At 47.0% G+C, this 24,546-nt stretch overlaps 1 protein-coding gene across 1 annotated transcript in view; it reads right to left on the bottom strand.

Moving 5' to 3' along the window:
* JAM3 (junctional adhesion molecule 3) overlaps nucleotides 1–24,546 on the bottom strand; it is a 1,464,991-nt gene that overhangs the window by 1,399,321 nt on the left and 41,124 nt on the right. Inside the window, exon 3 of the mRNA XM_044079478.1 lies at nucleotides 1,921–2,073. Coding sequence (XP_043935413.1) covers nucleotides 1,921–2,073 — 153 coding nt within the window. The remainder of the gene's footprint in view (nucleotides 1–1,920; nucleotides 2,074–24,546) is intronic.

Raw genomic sequence — 24,546 nt, 5'->3', positions numbered from 1 at the left:
TACTTCTCAGATTTTGAAGACAATATCAAAGGCTTCTGGCTGACCAAGTTCGCAAATGACTGCAAACTGAGAGCAGCCACTGAATTGCTAAAAGACAAGAACACCCTTCAGGAAAGTCTAACACAGACAAATGCTTGGTGCAAAGGCCATGGCTTAAAGCTCAATACCAAGAAATGTATTATAGTACCTTTTGAAAAGTCGGCTGTCCCGGGTAACTGAGTCATCAATAAGACACCCCTAAGTGATCATGCACTATTCAGGGATGTGGGAACACATGTAGATGGTAACTTAGCCTTTGGCCAATGTGTCCAAGGTAGTAAGAAAATCCTTCAGCTTTGCTCAACCTGTAAGTAAGGGCATGGCACCTAGGTCCAGAGAGGTCATCTTACCACTGTACTCAGCCCTCATCAGTCCCATCATACTTTCAGTGCCCTATTCAGTATGTACCTGACATGACAGCAACTATAACGTCCACAAAGTTTCCTTACAAAAAAGAATACAGGGAGTAAACACTGTGTCCCATGCTCATCTCCTCAAAGGCCTGTCTCTTTACTCTGTATCATACAGACTTTTGAGAGGTGATCGTTGCCTGGCGTACAAGGCATCCCTGGACCCTGTTTTGATGAACCTTTTGCATACTGGTAAAACACACATCATCAGAACTACTAGATCAAAAGACCTAAACTTTGCTTTCAACATAAACAGGACATGCTGGAGAGACAGATGTTTCGTTGGAGAGACAGAAACATTTGAACTCCCATGCTCTAGAACAGGCTCCCCATCCATATGAAGTAGAATTCCTCCCTAACTCTATTTAAGAGCAACTTGGACCAATGGATGGGTAATTGAAATTTCTCCCCAATCTGGCACCTATGTCTCCAATGGACAGTGGCAGTCATTCAACCCTATATAATCAAATCTGTGAGTCACATTTAGGTTGCATGGCTTGGCTTTTAAGGGCCATAGTGGTCATTAGCCTAGTATACACCTATGCGCCTATGACCCCATAAACTAGAGATAACATTAGGTCTGTATACATAGAGCATGGTAATTTTAGCTTTACTCGGTTGCATGTGCCAGTAAATATAAGAAGCACACTTGCAGAAAAATTATATCAAATCCCACGGAGGGCCAGCCATACATCTAGAAAACCACACTATGACACAGAGTGTAACAACAGGCTTTTAATTATGGCTGGATGACTAGAGCAATGGGCCAGGGGTAGACTATGGGCAAGGGCTATATGGACTTCAGTAACTACTCAGTCAACACTGGCTAATGGCCAAGCTGAGAGAACTAGGAATGGGGGATTAGTACAAAGGGAAAACTTACTGAAAAGGATAATCTGCCTGAAGAGAGCTAAGGAGTACTATGTTGGGATCACTGTTGTGCAATGCATTTTTGTAAAACATATTAGGACCATACAACAGAATCCACAAGTCTGCAGATGTCAACCAGACTGGTGCAGTCAAAAGAAAGGGGTATGGTCCAAAGAGAGATTTAGGAAAACTCTGGGAACAGGCAAAGCATGGCATGTGTACAGTAATGCAGTAGAGGTGCAAATAACCTAGAGTTGAGCAGTGAATAGAAAGAAGCATGTCTGAAAACAACCCAGCAGTGGAAAATCTTCACAGTGATAATCACACACAAAAAATCTTCAGGAGGCAATGGCAAAAGCTAACAAATGCTGGCATGTAAAGACAATAGACTACAGGTAAGAAGTGCTTAACTTGACACTATATAAGGCTCTGATGAGGTCAAATCTCAAGTATTGTGCACAGTTCTGAAAGCCTTAAAAAGGTGAAAGTTGCTTGAAAGGCTGTAAAGGAAAGCCACAATCATGGTGTCATAAATGCTGAGCTCCTCCAAGTGGTTGTACAATCAATTGTCAATAAAATTGCAACTGTACCATGCACATACCTTGAACAGTTAGGTTAATGGTGATCTCAGCTAATGTCTTTACATCATTCTCAGCAACTACTTCACAACGATATGATCCGCTGTCTGTTCTACTTGCATTTTGTATGGACAATGAGGCTGGAGGAAGTAGTGTAAATCGGCGAGAGAAGGGATCTAAAAACAATATAAAGATAGTAAGTGATAACACCAACATTAATTAATTCAAGATCCAGACATGTCTTCACGGTAATCCTTTATTGTTTGAAAAACTGCCCTTTCAAAGAGTAGTCCTTCAACAAAGACTCAGCATGGTAGTACACATCCACCCAGAAAGGCTGGCTGTATTGTTACTGACTGTCCAGCAAATAGGGAAAATGCAGCTTCCAGAGTCAGGACAATTATGCAAGACGTTACCATAAAGTACAGTTTTGTACCTACCATAAATGTAGATGTTCGAGTGTCTTCACTGCTGCAGTCATTACACTAGGGTTATCCTGCCGTCAGGCGGTCCCGCAGTCAGCCAGAGTTCCAAAGTCTTGGTCCGGTGTCGGTTGCTGTCGCTTCTTCCCTGACGCCAGTGCATCAGGGGTATATAAGATGCAGCCGATGCCATTTTCTTCAGTTTTTCTTGCCCCAGATGTCAGGTGCCCCCAAAAAAGTAGGCAATACATACTGCTAATAAAACATACAATAAGGTAAAAACAAAACCTTCAGTCACCAGCAAATACACCACATAAGTAGTATAGTGTAGAGAGGTATAGATATGACCCAGGTAAGAAAGAGGGGAAGGCAGGTGGGTAACCAGGATGTAGCAGTGAAGACACTCGAACATCTACATTTATGGTAGGTACAAAACTGTACTATGTTCATCGTGTTTCACTGCGGCAGTCATTACACTTGGGTTGAATCCCAAAGCTGAGTCAGGGTGGCTGGTTCTATAGAGGATTTGGTGTGGCTATGAGGCCCTGCAGCACTGCAGTGGCAAAGCCAGTTCTGGATCTAGAATAAAGAGGCAAGTGGTAATGCTTGGTAAAGGTGTGCACTGAACTCCAAGTTGCAGCTTCCAAAATGTCTTTGGTAAGTACTCCTCTAAGGTAGGTAGTAGAAGTGGCAGTTGCCCTGGTGGAATGAGGTCTAATGTTACTAGGTACAGGTTTCCCATGCTGTGTGTAGCAGAACCGGATACAGTGTCCTATCCACTTTGAAATGGTCTGCTTTGAAATTGCCTTTCCCTGTGATTCTGCAGCATATGATACAAACAATTGTTCAGTTTTTCTGAAAGTTTTGTTTTGTCCAAGTAGAAACATAATTGTCTGTGTATGTCCAAGGAGTGTAGAAGTCTCGCCACTTTATTCTGGGGATTTGGATAAAAGGTTGGCAAGTGAATCGTTTGGTTAAGAGCCACAGTGGATACCACCTTAGGCATAAAAGAAGGGTTTGTTCTTAAAGAAACCCTGTCTTGGTTAAAAATGATGAAAGGCTCCACTGCCATTAGTGCCTGTAGTTCTGAGACTCTTCGTGCTGAGGTTATTGCCAGAAGCAGAGCAGTTTTCCATGATACATATTTTAATTCTGCTGAACTGGCTGGCTCAAAAGGAGGTAAAGTGAGTTTTTCCACGACAAAATTGAGGTGCCAGGTAGGTGTTGGTGCTCTCCGGGGCAGTCTTATGTTTTTAGCCCCTCTGAGGTACTGCTTTAGCAATGGGTGTGAGAAAATAGGAGGATCTGTGTTGTAATGAGCTGAGATGGCAGAGGCGTGGATCTTAATGGATGAGAAGGATAGTCATTTGTCCAGCATCTCAGTTAAGTATTGTAGTATCTGAGGAATGTTTGGGACAAAAGGGTCAAGGCTTTGAGCCTGGTTCCAGGCACAGAATCTTTTCCACTTTTCTGAATATAATTTCCTGGTGCTAGGCCTCCTGGCCTCCAAAATGACATCCATAACAGCTTCAGAGAGAGGTGTTGTCTGTTTGGCTAATGAATCTGCCATGCAGTCAGGTTTAAGGTTTTGAGCTGACTGTGCAGAATCTGACTGTTTTGTTGAGTCAGTAGGTGTGGAATTTCAGGAAAAATCCAAGGTGGGCCTTGAGCTAAGTTCTTTAAGATTGGGTACCAATGTTGGCGTGGCCAGTCTGGAGCAATCAGGATCATCTGTGGTTTTTCTTGTCTGGCTTTTAGGAGTACCTCTGAAAGGAGAGGCAGTGGTGGGAAGGCATAAACTTTTAGGCTTTTCCAGCTGAACAAAAGAGCATCCACTTTCCATGCTTGTGTGTGATAAGCCCTTGTGCAGAATTTTTGTAGTTGGCAATTAAGTGGGGAGGCAAAAAGATCTATGTCCGGGCACCCCCATTTTTGCGTTATCATGCTGAAGACTTGTGGATTTAATTTCCACTCGTGAGGATCCATGATGTTTCTGCTTAAGTCGTCTGCCAAAGTATTTTTCTTTCCTGGCAAGAATTGTGCTTGCAAATGAAATTGATAAGTTAGAGCTGTGTTCCACAAGGTCATGACTTGTCTGCATAGGGGGTAAGAATGAGTGCCCCCTTGCTTGTTTATGGTGTGGTGTTGTCTGTCTTTAATAATAATTGTCCTGGATGCAGAAGGTCCTTGAAAGCTGTCAGGGCATTTTGTACAGCCAACATCTCTTTTTGATTGAAGTGGAGATGCATTTGGTCTGTGGTCCACTTGCCCTGAATACATTTTCCTGCCATGTGTGCTCTCCAGGCGTAATCCGAAGCATCTGTTGTTAAAGTCTGCCTGGCTGTGGGTAGAGTGAAAGGCTGACCCTTGTTGAGGTGACATGCCTGTGCCCACCATTGAAACTCCTGTTGTAGGCAGGGAATTAGTGGTATTACTGTTTCCAAGCTGTGAGAGTGTTGAGTCCAAACACCTTTTAGGTACCATTGTAATTTCTTCATATGCAGTCTGGCATATGGAATTAGTAGTATGCAGGATGCCATGAATCCCAAGGCCTGCAGAATTTTTCATGCAGGGAGTTGGGACTTTGTTGCCATCAACTGAAAATATTGAGTCAGTTGTCCTTGTTTGTCTGGCATGAAATAAGCCATCTGGGCCGTTGTATTTAAGTTGGCACCCAGGAATATTATCTTTTGTGAGGGCACTAGTTTTGACTTATTTTCGTTTACTGTGTACCCTAGGCAAATTAGCAACCTTTTTACAAACGCCAGATGCTTTAGAAGAATGTCCTTGCTCTCTGCTTGAATCAGGCAGTCGTCCAGGTATGGATATATTTGAATTCCTTTTTGTCTGCAAAATGCAATTAATGGTGCCAGGCACTTTGTGAAGACCCTGGGCGCAGTAGATAAGCCGAAGGGCAGTGCAGAGAATTGGTAGTGCATTGAACCAGCTATGAATCTGAGGTATCTTCTGCAATTCTGTCTGATAGGGACATGCAGGTATGCCTCTTTGAGGTCCAAAGTAACAAGCCAAGCCTTCTTGCCCAATATGGGAAGTAGCTGCTGTTGTGTCAACATTTTGAATTTCGGAACATCCAGGTAAGTATTTAGAGTAGAAAGGTCTAATATGGGTCTCCAGGCTTTGTCCTTTCTGGGTAAAGTCTTGAGTAAAATCCTTGTCCTTGTTCCTGCTGTGGTACTTTTTGAATAGCTCTCATGTCCATGAGGGCTGTAATTTGCTTTTGTGCCTCTGCCCATTGATTTTATGGCAGGTCTAGCATTCCTTTTAGCCTTGGTAAAGTGTGAAAGTGGAACCTGTAACCTTGAGACACAATATTCAGAACCCATTTGTCTTGGGTGATTGCTTGCCAATTTTTAGAAAAAAGTGCTAGTTTTCCCCCTAAGGGATCTTCCAAAAGGGAAGAGCTTGGCATTGGAAGGGGGAAGTCAATGGGACTGTTTACTGTAAGGTTGTGACTTGTCTTCACCTCCTTTTGGGGTTGAAGCACCCCACTGTCGTGGTCTGTAAGAGCCTTGGGGCTGAGATCTGTCTCTTGGGCATCTGTATCTGCCTCTTTGTGGCCTGTCTGACACTGGAAAGGACCAATTCTTTGTAGGCCAATTTCTGCTAAATCGAGGTGGCTGTACCTGTAAGAAATCCTTCACTGTTTGCATAGATTTTGCCTTATCCTCCATTTTATTTAATACCTCCTCTGCCTTAACACCAAATAAAATATCTTGCTGTAAAGGAGCATCCAATAATTTTGCCTTAACATGATCTGGTAAACTTTGTTCTTTTAACCAAGCATGCCTTTGAATCACAGATCCTGTAAGTGCTGCTATACAAGAAGCCTCTAACGAATCAAAACCACATTGCAAAGTATGTTTTCCCACTTGTTCAGCTGCATGCAATAAATCTTTTAGTTATGTACTCACCATAACTTCAGATGTTTGGGATCCATCTCGCCTACATTCTGACTGATGGGTTCGGAGCTGATCCCTCGGCTCCGACTCGGCACGCTTATGCCAAAGAGCGAAATCTCTTATTGGCTGAGCTTACTATATCCCAGGATGCACCACTACCAGTCCCCCAGATCTAGTTTGTCCGCATACATGCACACATGCAAGCACTGCTTATATAACATCGTCAGAAGAAACAAGATTAAAACAGTAGAACTCAAAACCGTTCAATCTCTTCTGATCTCCAAGGCCGGGGAAGGAGGGTGGGTATAGGAATGTAGGAGATGGATCCCAAACATCTGAAGTTATGGTGAGTACATAACTAAAAGATGTTATGTGATCCTATCTCGCCTACATTCTGACTGATGGGACAGCGTCCCTAGCACCTGAATCCTGGGTGGCTCACTGGAAAACACTCCTGAGTACCGTGGAACCAAATGATGCTCGCCCTTTAGATGCCACATCCAATTTATAGTGTGAAATGAAAGTGTGCGGATTGGACCAAGTAGCCGCAGCACAAATCTCAGAAATAGCGAGCTTGGAATGAAAAGCTATAGAAGTAGCCATAGCTCTGGTAGAGTGAGCTTTGATAGATGTTGTAAGTTGCTTATTCAAGAGGAATAAGCCTGAGTTATACAATCTCTAATCCATTTGGAGATAGTAGCTTTTGTGATGGTTTTACCCAATTTATTGTCTGAGAAGGACACAAACAACTGGTCTGATTTACGAATTTGCTGAGTCCTGTCTAGATAGAAGCGCAATTGCCTGTGAACATCCAATTTATGGAAAGTGTATTCTGCTTCACTGGAGAATTTTGGAAAGAAAACTGGTAGCTCTAGAGATTGTTGGAGACAGAGATTAGAGCAGACCTTTGGGACAAAGGATGGATTAGGCCTAAGTGATACTCTATCCTTGTGAAAAATCAAGTACGGTGGTTTGATAGATAGGGCTTGAAGCTCTGAAACCCTTCTTGCAGAGGTAATTGCCACTAAGAAGGCAGTTTTCCAAGACAGATATTTTAACTCACATGTAGCAGCCGGTTCGAAAGGGGAAGATGTTAAGGCACGAAGCACCAAATCAAGATCCCAGGGAGGCGCAGGATGAAAAACTGGGGGTCTTAACAGCCCCGCACCTTTAATGAAAGTTTTGCATAATCTGCTGCTCATCAACGGTGGATCCATGAATTTGTGAAATTTAGAAATAGCTGCAAGTTGGACTTTAATAGTAGAAACTGAAGATCCTTGATTAAACAAGGATGTTAAAAATTTCAAGACCTCTGGAATCGGGGCAGTGATAGGGTCTAAGCCCCTGAGTTGAGCCCAGATAGCAAACCTCTTCCACTTACTGAGGTACAATTTCTTAGTGGTGGGTTTGTGGGCCGAAGATAAAATATGAATAACTTCCGGGTCTAAGATGTGATTTCTGACTAAAGTCGGAAGTGGAGGAACCAAGCTGTCAACTTCAACGTGCGAAGGGACTGGTGTTGTCGTCCCGACTGATGAATTAGCAGATCCGGGGTTATATCCAAAACCCAAGGATCGTCCACCGCATGTTTCTTCAGGTAGGGGAACCATACCTGGCGAGGCCAGTACGGAGCAATTAATATCATTGTGGACCCCAATTGAGAAGCTTTCTGAATGACTTTGGGGAGAAGTGGAACCGGAGGAAAGGCATAAAGTAGCCCTGTTGGCCAAGGTTGTGCTAGAGCATCCGTCGCTGCCTTCCCCTGATGCGGAGTCGAGGAGAAGAACCTTTTGCACTTTGTGTTTTGTGGTGTTGCAAACAGGTCGCAGCACGGCGTCCCCCATCTTCTGAAAACCTGAGCTGCTACTGTTTCGCTCAGGGACCACTCGTGAGGAGAGAGAATTGTCCTGCTTAATCTGTCTGCCAATATATTGGATTTCCCTGGAATGTGGGTCGCTACCAAGAAGCGGTTGGTAGCTACAGCCCATTCCCACACCCTCATGGCCTCTCTGCAAAGGGGGTAAGATCTGGTCCCTCCTTGTTTGTTTAGATACCAGACCACCGACATGTTGTCTGTGTGGATAGCGATAATGCCTTGAGGGAGAAACTTGTGGAGAGCCTGTAGGGACAGAAGTACAGCCCTCATCTCCAACACATTGATGTGGAGAAAGGTTTTGTCTGGAAGCCAGGAACCCTGAACTAACCTGCCCAGACAATGCCCCCCCACCCTGTCTGGGAGGCATCCGTCGTCAGGGTGGCCACCGGAGGGGGGATAACAAAAGGTCTTCCCTGATTCAGATTGGACGGGTGAAGCCACCAGCGGAGGTCCCGTTTGCACGTTTCTGTAATCATAATGGGGTGATTGAGGGAAGATTCTGAAAGGACCATTGAGTCGATAATAGCCACTGAAGAATCCTCATGTGCAATCTTGCCAGAGGAACTAGTAGAACCGTGGCAGACATTGAACCTAAAAGTTGCAGGACCATCCTGGCTGGGGCTTTGGATCTTGAAAGCAGGGCTTGAACTTGGCCTTGTAAAGTTTGGATCCTTTCGGTAGGAAGAAAACGCGCATCAATTTTGAGTCTATCTCTGCTCCTATGAACCTTATGCGCTGAGAGGGCAGCAAGACAGACTTTGACCAATTGAATGTAATTCCCAGGGTAGCACCCAGGGAAAAGGTGGCTTTGAGGTTGTCCATTAGTAGATGACTGGTGGTGGCAGTCAGGAGCCAGTCGTCCAGATAGGGAAACACTTGGAATCCAAGACTCCTCAGGTGAGCAGTTACTACTGCCAAACACTTGGTGAACACCCTGGGGGCTGTGGTGAGACCAAAGGGCAGAGCACAAAATTGGAAATGACTGTCTCCCAGGCTGAAGCGCAGATACTTCCTGGACGCCCGATGTATCGGTATGTGATAATAGGCATCCTTGAGATCTGTGGAGCACATCCAAACATCCTTCTCCAATAATGGGAGAATGGATTGTAACGTGACCATTCGGAATTTGGATTTCGTGACGGATTGGTTTAGTCTGCTGAGATCCAATATTGGTCTCAGGTCCCCTGTCTTTTTGGCACTAAAAGAACCTTGAGTAATTTCGGATCCGATCTGGTCTGTGGGGACCGGTTGGATGACTCCTTTTTCTAGCAGCTTTAACGCTTCTGCGGCTGCAATTTCCCTTTGACTGGGTGGTGGGTCCGGGATTTTTGGATGGTGGGGGTGAGTGTGTGAAGGGAATGGTGTAACCTCCGGCAATAATCCGAAGCACCCATCTGTCCTGAGTGATTGACTCCCAGGCTTTTAGGTGCTTGGCAAAACGGCACCCGACTGGCTCCGGAGCAGCACAGCCGGGCAATCCCTCATGAAGTGTGGGAGGCTGAAGAGCCACGAAAGGACTCGCGGTCTCCAGAATTGCGGGGCCCTCTGCCGCCTCTGGGACGGCGTCTCCCAGAAAAATTTCCCCGTCCTCTGCCTCTGGAGGGGGAATCTTCCTGCTGTTGAGGGAAAAACTTGCGTGATTTGCGGAACCACATCTTCCCTCCTCCTTTAGCCTTGGGATAAGGCCGAAAGGGAGTGGAATAACGTGCACCTACGGCAGATAAAGTTTTTCCTTCTTGCTCACAGCGGGTAAGAGTGTCTTTAACCTTAGGTCCAAATAGAGAGGACCCATCAAAGGGAGCGTCGGCGAAGGAAGACTTGAAGGCCTCCGCAAAATGACACAAACGGAGCCAGGCTTGTCTCCGTAGAGCCACGCCTGTGCCTGCCGCTCTACCCGCCCCTTCGGCCGCATATGAAATGAGCCTCATGGACGAGTTAGAAATTGAAGCAAGGATAGCCAACTGAGAGCTAACCGACTGGGCTAGCTGCTCAGGTAGGTTACCCGAGAGGGAATCTGACAGCTCCTTGACCAGATCCCTCTGAAGCCTGGTAAAATGTGCCAAATAATTCAGGGACCTTAAAGTAAAGGCCGCTGAAGTCAGGGTGCGCTTCCTGCACTGTCCATGCTCCTAGACTCCTTATTAGGAGGATGGACGGACGTTGAAGCCTCTGCCACGTCCTGTTGTGTAGCAGATGCCACCACCATGGCATCTACAGCCACGCCTTTGGTCAGGAACTCCTTCTCGGGTGGGGCAGACAAAAATTTGTTAGGACGAGAAGGGACTGGTTCCACGGTATCTGGATGTTCCCACGCCCTCCGACAAACTAAATCCAGGAGCTCGTCGGGCGGAGACACCCAGGAGGCGGAGGGCTGAGCCCCAAAGGCCTTGAGAAGCACTGACTCATCAGCAGAGGGGGGTTTGGATATCCAGCCGCCTCGTTGTTTGAGGATCTCTAAGATGTCTGCAAATGAGACATCATCCGAGGACGACTTCGGGACCCCTCCGCATCATCAAGATCAGTGTCGATGTAATAGACTCGGGGAGTCCACGTGCTTCCTCTTGCACGATCTCTTCCTTGGGGGCTCCTCTGAAGACAACTCCGAAGAACCCTCAGGAGGAGGGGAACCCCCAGTGGGGGTAACCTCAGGCCCAGGGGCTCCGCTGCCTAAGGACAGGGGAACTGCCAAAGACCCAGTCTCCACGCCTAGGGAAGGTGCCGGTAAAGCCGGAGAGATGGCCGAGGAAGACTTGGCCAAGGCACTCCTCATAGCTCTGAAAGCCGGACCCCCAGAATCCTGGGAGTGTCCGGTCCCCGGAGCCATGACAGCAGACGGAAGTCCCGCAGCCGAAGCACCAAGAGGGAGGCTCGGAACCGACAGCATAGGTCCCGAAACATCACCCCCGGGTCCAGCCGAAGAAGTCCGTGTACCAAACTCGGACCCGAAGGCCGGGGTTGGAGTAAGGGTCGGAGCCGACCCTAAGATCTCTACCGGCTCCGACAGCACCTGCTCCGACGGAGCCGAAGCGGTCGGAGGAGGAATGGCAATGACATGGGCATGGGCTGTCGGCACCGAAGCCAACTGGGTCGGAGCCGAAACCAATTTTTGAAAGACTGGGGACTGGAACAGTCTTTGGAGCACCCTGTCTATGTCCGAATCTGACATCCTCGATGACCTAGAGGATACTGAACGGGTTCGAGATGGCCTCTCCAACGGCCCCAAGGGGCTAGGGGACCGGCTCGGCGACTCGATGACTATCGGCGCAAGGAATACCAAACTAGTTTCCATCGGTGCCGAGGAGGGCTTGGCGCCGAGGAGGAAGTGTCTGAGCAGACAACCTTCATGGGCACCGAAACGAGTGGAGCCGATGAAGATGAGCCGCCTCTCGATGCCCCAGCCATCGGCTCCGAAGCCAGAGGAGTCGAGACTGGTGGCATCGAGGCAGACCATTCGACCTCGGCCCAAGTCCTTGGAGCCGAAGGAGAGGCCTGCCTATGTCTTTTGGCGGTCGGATCCGACGGACTGGTCGGAGCCGCCCTTTCTTTAGCAGGAGAGGGAGAGGATGCTAAAGCTTCTACAAAGGAGGGCTTTATAATGCCTTTTAATATGAGCTTATTTTTCCTCTCTTGGAGGACCCTCGAGGAAAAAGCGTGACACACGCTGCAGGACTCCTGCAAATGTTTTGCACCTAAACAATAAACACAGAGAGAGTGATCATCTGTGATAGACATTTTAAAGTTGCACTTGGTGCACTTTTTAAAGCCTGAAGGCCTAGGAACTTGAGACATTCTGGTGAATTAAAGCCAAAACACAGTACAAACACTGTAATTAGAAACAATTTTTTTTGCTTCTTCCTTCTTTTAAAAGAAAGAGAAACTATCAGCAATAGAAGGATCCGAAATCCCTAAACAGAAAGAAGTCACCTAACAACCAACAAAGAAAAAGACCGGGAAAGGCCTTTCCACACAAGAGGTACTCCTAGTCAACACTCACAACACAAGAAATTACTAAGTAAATTTCTCCAAACGCACTCTAAACACAAGAATAGCTGTTAAAACAGCTTTTTGTTGAAGAATAAAGAGATTCCTGACAGAAAGTTAGTGAAAATAATCACTACTTAGCTCAGCCAGCTCGAGACCACGTCTTCACTTGTTAGCGGCAAACGAGATCTGGGGGACTGGTAGTGGTGCATCCTGGGATATAGTAAGCTCAGCCAATAAGAGATTTCGCTCTTTGGCATAAGCGTGCCGAGTCGGAGCCGAGGGATCGGCTCCGAACCCATCAGTCAGAATGTAGGCGAGATAGGATCACATAACATCCTGCATTTCCTTATAGTCAGGATGTTCTGCACTTGTACTCATTTTCTGTTTTAACTGAGACATTAAATATTGTTGGTATTTAAACATGTGAAACTGGCAATTTAAAGCCCTCACTGCTAAAGTTGCAGAAGTGTAAACTTTCTTCCCCATCTGTGTAATGCTCTAGAATCCCTGTCAGAGGGAACTGGATTTTTAGCCGTGGAAGCCTTTACCCCTTTGGGACCCTGGGAAATAGTTTCTGGGTCAGCAACAGGGTTTTTATAAAGAAATTTGTGAGAGTCAGGGACTCTGTAGTACCTGTCTGGCTTGACTGGAACAGGGGGTAAAGAATCAGGATTTAAACTGGATTCACAGAACACATCATCCACAATATCCAACAATGGCAGAATAGCAAGGGGCCTGTGCTGAGGCAATAAAAGAAAGTCTCTGAGCCTTTTCTTGGATTCTGAGTAATCCTGGCCCTCCCAATGGAAATGCTCCCACATGGTATGTAAAGTTTCCCCAAAAGAATAATCCACAGGAGGAGAGGCTGAAGGACTTTATTCTTCAGCACCAGGGTCCCCATAGGGGGGTAAAGAGTATCCCTGGTCTGAAGAGGAATCAGAATATATAGAAACCTGGTCAGAGGAATCATAGTCTGTATCCTGCCTAGGCCTTTTATCAGGAGGGGATGGGAACCCCTGATCAGAGTAATTAAGTCTTCGGCCATTTTGAGCATCTGTTTTTTAGGCATGGAGGCCTGTCCAGGTGAATGCTGTACTTGCTTCTTTGTCTTTAATGGAGTTTTAGACTTGGCTGTAGTTTTAATGGTAAGTTGTGAAGGTCTGAAAACACCCTCAGAAGCCGATGCCTGCTCAGCAGCTCCAGACCCATCTGAAGGGTAGTCTCTGTAGGCACAACACCTTGAGTATCCAGAGGCCTAGGCACCTCCACGTGGGAGTCAGTAGCGGACTGTGGCTCAGAGGTGTCAGGGGCTGTGAAAGCACCTCACTGAGAACCGGCGACTGGCCTAGAAGAGGCTTTGTCGTCAGTTTTGAACCTCGGATGCCTGTCCTTATCCTTGTCTCTGCGTTTTTTTGTGTATTCCGGTCATCGGTTGTTCCCACGGCATGGTATAATTAAATCTTCGGCCAAAGTAATGGCGAGCAAAATCAAACCGACGTTTAATAGTGCGTTTGTTAAATCTAGCACAAAACCGACAACTAGTGACGTCGTGATCTGGGCCTAGGCATGGAATACAGTAAGAATGAAAATCCTTATGAGGTATTTGCTTCCCACAAGAAATGCAATTATTAACTTTTACTGACATCGGTCTGAGGCAAGAAAAAGTTTCCCCAACAGGGTACTTAGCTTTACTGAAGACTTCGGTTCTGAAAATCGAATTTGATATCTCAGGAGTCGGCCGACCGGCACTTGCGAACTGCTTTTGCTTCGGGCACCGCGCGGCAAGAAAGACTAAAGAAAATGGCGTTGGCTGCATCTTATATACCCCTGACGCCAGGAGAAGCGACAGCAAACGACACCGGACCAAGACTTTGGAACTCTGGCTGACTGCGGGACTGCCTGCCGGCAGGATAACCCTAGTGTAATGACTGCAGCAGTGAAACATGATGAACATCAGTAGATAATAGTATTCCTTATAAAAGGGATATCCTGCAGAGGACAGCCATACATCCAGCCAGCATACTAAAGCCTAAGGCTCTTCCAAATGTCTTATGTCTGAGGCATGAGATATAGAAGTGACATACAAGAGTCAAATCCTCAGAAATTAACTGCTTCAAGGGAACCAGAGCAACCCAACACAAAAGTAGTAAGAGAACATATACACCCAGAAAGGCGAAAAGAACCCCCCCCCCCCCTGCCAGAGGGCAACAAAAAATTAAATAGGGGGAAGAAGGGATAGAATACTGCAACAGTGGAAAGTAGGAAATTAAGAAGTTATGTACCTACCATAACGTTCCATGTTAGTTGTCTTCTCTCGCCTTCTTTCTTGCTTGATGGGTTCGGAGCCGATCCTCGGCTCCGACTCGGCACTTGCTAAGCTCGAGAGTCACTTTTACCAGCTCGAGGCAGCCCCATATCCCATGATGCAAGGCGGTAAGTACCCAGATCTCGTTTGATGACAAAGGGCAATAGCACCAAGCATAAATACTTCCCAAAGGAAGAAAGAAAGAAAGCCTACAGGATGAAAGAAGGACCAGTTCTGAATGGTCTTCAGCATAACAATCTCTTGTAGAAAGGTCTGTCCAGGCCGGGAGGAGGGAGGGAGGTTCGCAAGAAAGAAGGGGAGAGAAGACAACTAACATGGAACGTTATGGTAGGTACATAACTTCTTAATGTTAAGTTGTCAATCTCGCCTTCATTCTTGCTTGATGGGACGTCCCTAGCACCTCTATCCTGGGTGGCTCAACGGAACAGACTCTTGAGGACTGTAGAGCCAAAACTGGCTCTGTCCCTGGAGGCCAAGTCCAATTTGTAATGGGAAACAAAAGTATGAGGAGTGGCCCAAGTGGCGCTGCACAAATAGTGTCTAAAGGAAGTCTAGCTTGAAAGGCTGTAGAAGTAGCTAAGCTCCTAGTTGAATGTGCTTTAGGTTTTGAGCACAGCTGTTTTCCCCTGAGCAGATAAATTTCAGAGATGACAGAAGACAGCCATCTAGATAAAGTCACTTTAGAAACAGGAAGGCCTTTCCTGTTATCTGCATAGGAAACAAAGAGTTGATCGATTTCCTAAATTGTTTAGTTCTGTCCAAATAATATCTGAGTTGGCGGTGGACATCAAGATAATGTAATTTTTGTTTCGATCTGTTTGAATAGTTTGGAAAAAATACAGGGAGTTCAATGGATTGATTCAAATTAGCCTTTGAGGCGACCTTAGGCAAAAAGGTCGGATTTGTTCTCAATGATACTCTGTCCTTGTGAAAGACCAAATAGGGGGGTCGAACCGAAAGAGCTTGAAGTTCAGACACCCTCCTGGCCGATGTAATAGCTACTAGGAATAATGTTTTCCAAGAAAGAAATTTTAGGGAGCAAGAAACAGCTGGCTCGAAGGGGAAGAATCAAGGATGTCAGCACTAAATTTAGATCCCATTGAGGAGGAGGATTCCTGATTGGAGGCTTTAGCAGGAAAATTCCTTTCAAGAAGGCTTTACAAAGCCTATGGGACATGATATTGTGATCTGCGATCCCGACATGAAAGTTCGAGATAGCAGCCAGTTGAACTCTAACTGTGGAAGAAGAGGAGCCTGCATGAAAAATCTCCGCTAAGAAGTCCAAAACTGCCTGACCTGGGGCAGTGAAGGGATCGATATTCTTGGCTTTAGCCCAATAAGAGAAACGTTTCCATTTGCTTGTATAAATCCTCCTGGTAGAGGATTTTAAAGAAGCTACTATGATGTCTCTAACAGGGTTAGAGATCAAAGGAAGCCTGGCTAAGGAAGGAAGTGGAGCAACCATGCTGAGAGGTTGAGAGAAGGGATAGACCGGTGCAGCTGACCGGATTGGTGAACCAGAAGATCTGGCACTGGGTCCAGATGCCATGGCTGCACCAAAAGGTGACGATGGAGGAACGGAAACCAAATTTGTCGAGGCCAATAAGGAGCAATGAGAATCATTTTGTCTCTCAAAGTGGTAGCTTTCTGGATAACCTGAGGGATTAGAGGAAAAGGAGGAAAGGCATAAAGAAGTCCCTGGGGCCAATCCTGGGTCAGAGTGTCTCTGGGGGGATGGCCTGACAGAGGGAAGAGAGAGAAGAAGTCTGGGCATTTGCTGTTTTGGGAGTAGCAAAAAGATCGCAACATGGGCGACCCCATTCCAGAAAAATCTCCTCCACTATAGATTGCTTGAGAGACCACTCATGAGGCATGAGAATAGCTCTGCTCAATCTGTCCGCTAAAATGTTGGTTTTCCCATGGATGCGTTGCTACCAGAAACCGATGAGAGGAGATCGCCCATTGCCACAGTCTGAGCGCTTCTTGACACAAGGGGTAGGACTTGGTTCCGCCCTGTTTGTTGATATACCAAACTACAGACATGTTGTCTGTGTGGACTGCAATCGTCCCTACAGGAAGAGAGTCGTTGAGGGCTTGCAACGTTAAAAGCACTGCTCTCATCTCTAGGACATTTATGTGCAGGTGGTACTCGAACGGTTGCCACGTCCCATGAACCATCCTGCCCTGATAATGCCCCCCCCCACCCGATCAGGGAGGCATCCGTGGTGACAGTGGCTACCGGGCATGGGGGTACAAAGTGTCTGCCTTGGTGAATCTGGGGAGAAGTGATCCACCAAGCAAGATTATTTTTGCAAATCTGTGTCACCAGAATTTGGTGACGCATTGGAAGTTGTTGGTAAGACCACTGAGTGAACAACATCCACTGAAGAAGGCGCATGTAGAAGCGAGCCAGGGGAAGAAGAGTAATGGCTGCAGCCATGAGACCTAATACTTTTAGAACCATTCTGGCCTGTACCTTCTTGTTGGCTAGAATGATCCTGACATGACTTTGAATGTCTGAAACTCTTTGGTCTGTAAGGGTAGCTGACATCCGAACAGTGTTTAAGTTTGCCTATGAAAGTAATAGACTGGCAGGGCAATAAGGATGACTTTTGAAGTTGATCGAGATGCCCAAATGAGAACAAAGATTTATTGTGTAATCCCTGGCTTGAACAAGCTGATGCCTGGTGGTGGCTGACAGGAGCCAGTCGTCGAGATACGGAAACACCTGGAATCCTTGACGTCTCAGGTGAGCCGTGACCACTGCCATGCATTTGGTGAACACTCTGGGGGCTGTGGTGAGACCAAAGGGCAGGGCTCTGAACTGGAAATAACTGGACCCCAGCCGAAAGCGGAGAAATCTCCTGGAGCGTCTGTGAATTTTTATGTGATAGTACGCATCCTGAAGATCTATTGAGCACATCCAGTTGTCCTTCTGCAAGAAGGGCAGAATCGACTGAAGAGTGACCATTCGGAATCTTGTCTTCCTCACAGACTTGTTGAGTCTGCTGAGATCCAGTATTGGTCTCCAGTCTCCCGTCTTTTTGGGGACCAAAAAGAACCTTGAGTAGATTCCGGGCTCTGAATGGTCTGTTGTAACTGACTGAATGGCTCTTTTGCAGTAGTTTTGAGACTTCCAACTCTGCAATTTCCCTTAGACCGGTGGTACGTCTGGAAGGGAATTTGAGGGATAGAAAGGACTTTCCTCGAAAGGAATTTTGTAACCCTCGGATATGATCGACTGTACCCATCTGTCTTGAGTGAGAGAACGCCAGGCTTCTGGGTACAGTGATAGTCTTCCCCCGACTGCCTCCAAGAAGGGACAGCCGGGCAACATCTCAGGGATGCTGAAAGGGCTTGTCAGAGAGAGACTCTCTGTTTCCCTGGTTTTGTGGACCCCCTCTGCCTCTGCAGCGGCGTCTGTTGTTGTTACCCCCTCTGCCTCTAGGGGTAAACTGACCATGTGAATCCGGCGTGACTCCTTGGGATTTGCGGAACCACATCTTGCCCCCCTTCTGTCCTTTGGGGTAAGGTCTAGAAGGGGTGGAAAAACGGACTCCTACGGCAGAAAGAGTTTTGCCGTCCTGTTCACACCTGGTCAACGTTTCCTTCACTTGAGGGCCAAACAAAGCTGACCCATCAAAGGGAGAGTTTGTGAAGGATGCCTTAAAGGGATCTGCAAAATTACATAGCCGCATCCAGGCTTGGCGTCTAAGAGCCACACCTGTACCTGCGGCCCTACTCGCTCCATCAGCAGCATATGATATCAGCCGCATGGAGGAGTTTGCAATGGAGTTAAGGGTTCCTAGCTGCGAAGCAATTTTTTTCTGAGCCCCTGCAGCTGTAGGATCCTGCACAACTTCACCTAGCTCCTTAAGGATATCCCTTTGGAGTCTGGTGAAGTGACATAGGTAGTTCAGCGAACGCATAGCAAAGGTCGCTGAAGAAAACATCCGCTTACCATATCTATCCATGGTCCTAGAGTCTTTATTAGGAGGATGGACAGGTACGGAAGGATCTGCAAGTTCCTTCTTGGTGGCAGCCGCCACCACCATGGCATCAGCGGGGACACCTTTTGTGAGGAATTGCTTGTCCGACGGGGCAGTAATAAATTTAGAAGGCCTCCTAGGGACTGGCTCTACAGAGTCAGGAGCAGCCCACGCCTTTCGAGCAATAACCTGCATAAGGGGGTCGAAAGGCGGAGACACCCAGGAAGTGGAGGGCCGAGATCCAAATGCCTCCAGGTATACTGACTCATCCTCAGAGGGATTATTGGAGGGCCAGTTTCCCCTCTGTCTAAGGAGTTCTAGTATGTCTGAGAAGGAGACATCCTCAGAGGGGGATCTTAGGGATCCCTCTGACTCATCTAAGTCAGTATCTGAAGTGATAGACTCGGGGGAGTCTACGTGTTTCCTCTTACAGGTCCTCTTCCGCGGAGGATCTCCCGACAAATCAGGAGAATCCTCGGAAGAGGGGGATATTCCCAGTGGGGAAACCTGAGGCGGAGGATCTCTGGGTCCTGGAGCAAGAGAAGTGGCAGAGATGTCAACAGGCACCATAGAGGGAGGAGCTAAGGGAACAGACTGCTGGCTGAGACCAGTGGCCAGCACACTCTTCATCACCTCGAAGGCTCCCCTCCCAGGGAGGTCCGAGAGAACCCGCTCCGAAGAACTAGGAACTCCCTGACCCACCGAAAAGGAAGGCTCCGAGGCAGATGTCGGAGCTGAGCTCACCAAGGCCGAGGCTCCAAGGGGAAGAGCGGGCTCGGACAAGAGTCCGATGCCACTCACCCCCTCGGAGGAGACCAGGGAAGCCCGGCCACCAAATCCCTCTAAGGAAGGTCTCGAAGAGGAGATAAGAGTAGAGGCTGAAGGAGCAGAAGGGGGTATCTGTCCCTCAGCCATAGCAGAAATTATTCCCAAAGACTCCAACTCCAAACTCTGGGGTAGAGTCGAAGGAGGAACTGCAATGGGGTGTGGACTAATAGTCGTCTGCTGAGACGGACTATGTAGCATTTGGGCCAGTGCCTGTGACTTTAGTAGTCTACTGACCACTCTCTCCAAATCATGGTCAGAAAGCCTGGATGACCTTGAAGATCGGCTTCGATGGCTCCGCTCCGAGAGGAGAGGCGAAGCCGGAGCTGAAAGTATCGGCTCCAAGGAAGGGGACCTAGACCTCTTCCTCGAAGGAACCATCGGAGCCGATGAAACTACTGAAACTGTCGGAGCCGACAACTTATCGGCACCGACAGGTAGCTTCGATGTATCGGCTCCAGCCGGAGCCGATACGGCCATAAATGTAAGGGTGTCGGAGCCGATCGAAGCCGACACCGATGCCTGGGCCACATGGTGGTCGGAACCGATCGGAGCCGACACCGAAGTGGTCGAACCAGAGTTAGGTAACCCAGAATCGGCTCCAGCCGGAGCCGATCTCGACTCTGAATGAGTCAGAGCAGAGGCCACAGGCTTGGACACAGAAGCCTGGGCCTTGGAAGACTTAGAAGTCTTAGATGGGGCCGACTTAGCCGGAGAGCCCTCCGGCTTAAGAAGGCCCCTCAAAATCAATTTATTTCTTCTTTCCTGCAGGACTCTCTGGCTAAAAGAATGACATATAGCACAGGAGTCCTGCAGGTGAAGAGGCCCCAGACAGTACAAGCAAGAAGTGTGACCGTCTGTCAGAGACATCTTCTGACAGCACGAGTCACACTTCTTAAAGCCTGAGACCCTTTCTTTAGACATGGTGTAAAACACACACACACACACACACACACACACACACACACACACACACACACACACACACACACCAGTCCAAGAATAAAATTAAATATACCAAAAGGTATCACTAACAGACACACACACACACCCTAACAGGGGGGGGGGGGGGTGGGATGGGTTTTAGTCTGACTAAAAGTTTAGAGGAGACAGGGAAAATTTCTGTCAGAGAGGAATTAAAATTAAGTTAAAACTAACAATTTAAGGTTTTTTTGTAAAAAGGGGCTAAAATAGTAAAGTAATAATTCACTTACCAGGAGCTGGTAAAAGGAGGACCTCATCAGCGAAGCGGCAAACGAGATCTGGGTACTTACCGCCTTGCATCATGGGATATGGGGCTGCCTCGAGCTGGTAAAAGTGACTCTCGAGCTTAGCAAGTGCCGAGTCGGAGCCGAGGATCGGCTCCGAACCCATCAAGCAAGAATGAAGGCGAGATTGACAACTTAACATCTACTGTTATGTTAAGATTTTGCACAACTGTACTATGTCCTTCTTTACACTGTTGCAGTATTCCTTACAAAAGGGAGAGTATTAAACCTACTGAAGAAGGTGGGAAAAAGATGAAACATAAGAACTCTCCAAAATCCATGGATGATGAACTCGGCAAAACCTGTCCTACCTTAGAGAACACATACAACTTGTAATGCCTAGGAAAAATACGCACAGAAGATCAAGTAGCAGATTCCAAAATAGACTGAGCATCAAGACCCTTGGGGGTAAAAACTCCAGATTAGGCCAGTGTCCAAGCAGAATGAGCAAGAACAGAGAAAGGAAGCTATTTCCTATGAAAAAATAGCAAAAAGAAATGGCTTTAGAATTCAAGAGGACGTGGTTTGCTTAGAAACAGCAACCCTATTTCTCGGCATCAAAAGAAACAAAAAACTGCTCAGATTACCTAATATCCTTATTCTTATCTAAATAATATTTGAGCTGTCTATGCAAATTCAAAGAATGTAGAACCCTCTCGTTACTATTTTGAGAAGAGGGGAGAAAAGGAAGATGAATGGTCTTGCTCAACAACAATTCACTGATCTCTTTAGGCAAAAAATAAAGACTTGTCCAAAGAGGCACTCTCTGTAAAAGCACAGAAGAGAAGGGACCGTCATAAAAGTCTGCAGCTCAGAGACTCTCTTGGCAGAAGTCACAGCAACCAAAAAGGCAGTCTTACAGGTACTCGACTGCAAGGTAAAATAAGCTGCTGGTTCAAAAAGTGGTTGAGTTAGATTCTCAAAAACAAAATTAAGGTCCCATGAAGGAATAACTAGCTTTCTTGGAGGTCTAACATGAAGGACAATAAAAACAGTTTAACCTCAAATCTGAAGAGCGGGATGGATCCAAAGGCAGACAAGGAGAAATTGCTGACAGATGAGCTTTATGGCAGGCCAGAAGTGAGCAACTCACAGAAATAGAAATGTAGGAATACCCACCAACAGGGGGTCCTGTCCATGTTTGTGACACTAGATGGAAAATCTCTTCCATTTAGTAACATACGATTTTCTAGTAGTGCGTTTCCTGACCTCTTCCTGAACCCAAAGCATGTCTTCAGAAAACTTGTGTTGAAATGGAATTAAAACCATTAAGGCGCTGAAAAGGGATCAATATTCTGACTGGAAGCCCAAACAGAAAATCTTTTCCATTTGCTTCTGTAGACTTTCTTGGTGGAAGCCTTCTGGGGGCCAAGATAATGTCATTAACTGGGGAAGCAAGACTGGACTGTCTATTACTGAAGTGAAGAAACCATGCAGTTAGCATGAGGCCATGAAGATTGGGATGTTGAATTCCCAATGGATGAAAAAGGAGATCTTGAATGGGCTCCAGTATCCATGGGGTATACTTCAAGTGAGACCAGAGGAAGAGGAACCATGCCTGTTGAGGCCAGAAGGGGACAATGAGGATGGCTGAGCTTTTCAGCTTGTGCGCTTTCTGTAAGAATTTGGGAATCAGAGAAAGAGGAGGGTAAGCATAAAGGAGACCTGGGGGCCAGTCTTGAATAAGAGCATCTCTCGGTTACTCCCACAGAGGGGGGACTCAGAGCCTAGTACTTGTTAAATTTGTTGCTGAGGGGCAAGGCAAATAGGTCGCAGCAAGGCTGGCCCCAGCGGCTGAGATCATGTTAGCTACTGCCTAATAGACAGACCAGTTGTGGGGAATAAAAATGTACTTGCTGAATCTGTCTGCCAGCACACTGGTTCTCCTCGGTATGTGCATTGCAATGAGAAAGTGGTCTGACGAGATCGCCCATTCCCAAACCCCCGTGGCCTCTCTGCACAGGGAAAAAGAACGGGATCCCCCTTGTTTGTTGACACACTGTCTGTGTGAATTGCAATAGTCCCCAGAGGGAGAATGCCCTGAAAGGCTTGCAGTGTTAGGACATGGATATGCAACTTGGTCTTCAAGGGGGACTATATGCTTTAGACTATCTTTTCCAAGAAATGCCCCCTCCCCCACCCCTGTTGGGAAGTATCCCTGTTTACTGTGGCAACTGAGGGAGGAACAGAGAACAGCCTGCCCAGAAACAGGTCATCAGACTGGATCCACCAGTGAAAATGACATTTGCAGACTGGAGTGAGTCTTATGGGAAATGACAGGTGTTGGTAAAGTATGGACCACTGTACCGCCAAGGTCCACTGAAGGATTCAAGTAAAGACTCTTGCTAGAGGCACTAGACGTATGGCAGCTGACATCAACCCAAGAGCTTGCAGTACTAGCTTTGCTGGACGGGATGGATGAGACAGTATGGTCCGCATCTGACTTCTCAATAATGTGATGTGATGAAGAGGTAGGGATGCCATTTGAGCTGTAGTATTCAGTAGAGTCACAATAAATTCCAGTGTCTGTACAGGGATCAGATTTAGGTTCATAGGTTCATAGGTAAGTACTAGGCTATTTGCCCAAGGGCATTTATAAGCCTAACCAGAATGTGTTGGCTTTCGCCTCACCCTTAGATTAATTCCATGTCCCTCTGTCCAGCAGAGCCATTAGTTCCCCGCGCCTCTGTCCAGCAGAGCCACTGCAGTGACCCCAGGGGTAAATTTTCTGTCTCCCATCCACCCATCAAGGTTTCTCTTGAAGAGTTTTAGTGAGGGGCTCTGCCTGATGTATATTGGAATCCTATTCCAAAGCATGGGGAGTCTCTGGGACAGGAATCTATCCCTCCAGCACGTCCTATTTATCATTGTGGTGAGGTTTTTATCTCCAGAGCGTGTGGCTCTCCAGAAGTTTTTTTTTTAGGTGGTGCATGTCCATCAATTCAGGGTTGGGCATGGCCTTGTATGTTGGGCAGAGATCACCTCTGAATTAAACAGTATGCAACCGAGTACAGCTGGAGTTTCTTGAGTCGGGCTGCATAGGGCATCTGTTTGAAGCCAGTAATCCTCTTGGTGAGATACTTCTGTGGTCTTTCCAGCTGTTGCAGGTGTCTTGTAAGGTACATCCCAAATGGGGCATTGTATTCAATGATGGGTCTCAAGAGTGATGAGTAGAGAGGCACAATAACCTCTTTTGTTCTAGATGTGAACCGTTTTGTAATTAGGTGGGCCACATAAGGATTTTCTAACCACCTTGGCAATATTATTATCAAAGGAGAGATTACTATTTACTTGGGTCCCCAGATCCCTTATTACATTTTCTGTATGTAGGGGACTACCACCTATGTGGTAGCTCATGGGTACTTTGTTTTTTTCTAAAGGGGATGACTATGCACTTTTTGACATTTAGCTTGAGGCCATAATTTTGACACCAGGCATCCGTGTCAGTGAGGCCCTTCTGGACGGTGTCTGTATCAGCCGGAGAATCAATTATGGCCCCTAGTTTGCAGTCGTCTGCGAACTTGGTCAGCCATAGTCCTCCTGTGCTTGCCTGTACCTCTGAGAAGTATATACCGAACAGGAGGGGTCCTAGGACTGAGACCTGGGGGATGCCACTTGTAACCGGTTTAGAGTCGGACCTAGAGCTTGCAACTCTCACCGTGTGGGTTCTATCTGTGAGCCAGTTGGCAACCCATCTCGTGACGTAGGGGTTTATGTTCAAGCTGGTGAGCTTGTCTATAATACCAGAATGGGGAATGGTGTTGAAAGCCTTTGCGAGGTCTAGGTAGGCTGTGTGGACCTCCTTTTCCTCGTCTAATGCCTTGGTAACTGTCTCAAAAAAGTCCACTAGGTTTAGGAGAAATTATCTGCTCTTAACAAAGCCAAACTGGGTAGGGTCCAAGGTTTGGAGGTTCCCAATGTCTCTGTTAATAAGTTCCATGATGATGCGCTCCACAGCCTTACAGACCAGGCTAGTCAGGCTTATAGGGCGATAGTTCCCAAGGTCCGTTGTGGCTCCACCTTTGTGGAGCGGGATAAC

The sequence above is a fragment of the Protopterus annectens genome, chromosome 8.part0 (assembly GCF_019279795.1).
Source record: "Protopterus annectens isolate FY-2018-M chromosome 8.part0, PAN1.0, whole genome shotgun sequence".
Lineage (NCBI taxonomy): Eukaryota > Metazoa > Chordata > Ceratodontiformes > Protopteridae > Protopterus > Protopterus annectens.
Note: the sequence above shows the minus strand (reverse complement) of the source record. Positions and strands in the feature narration are given on the sequence as shown.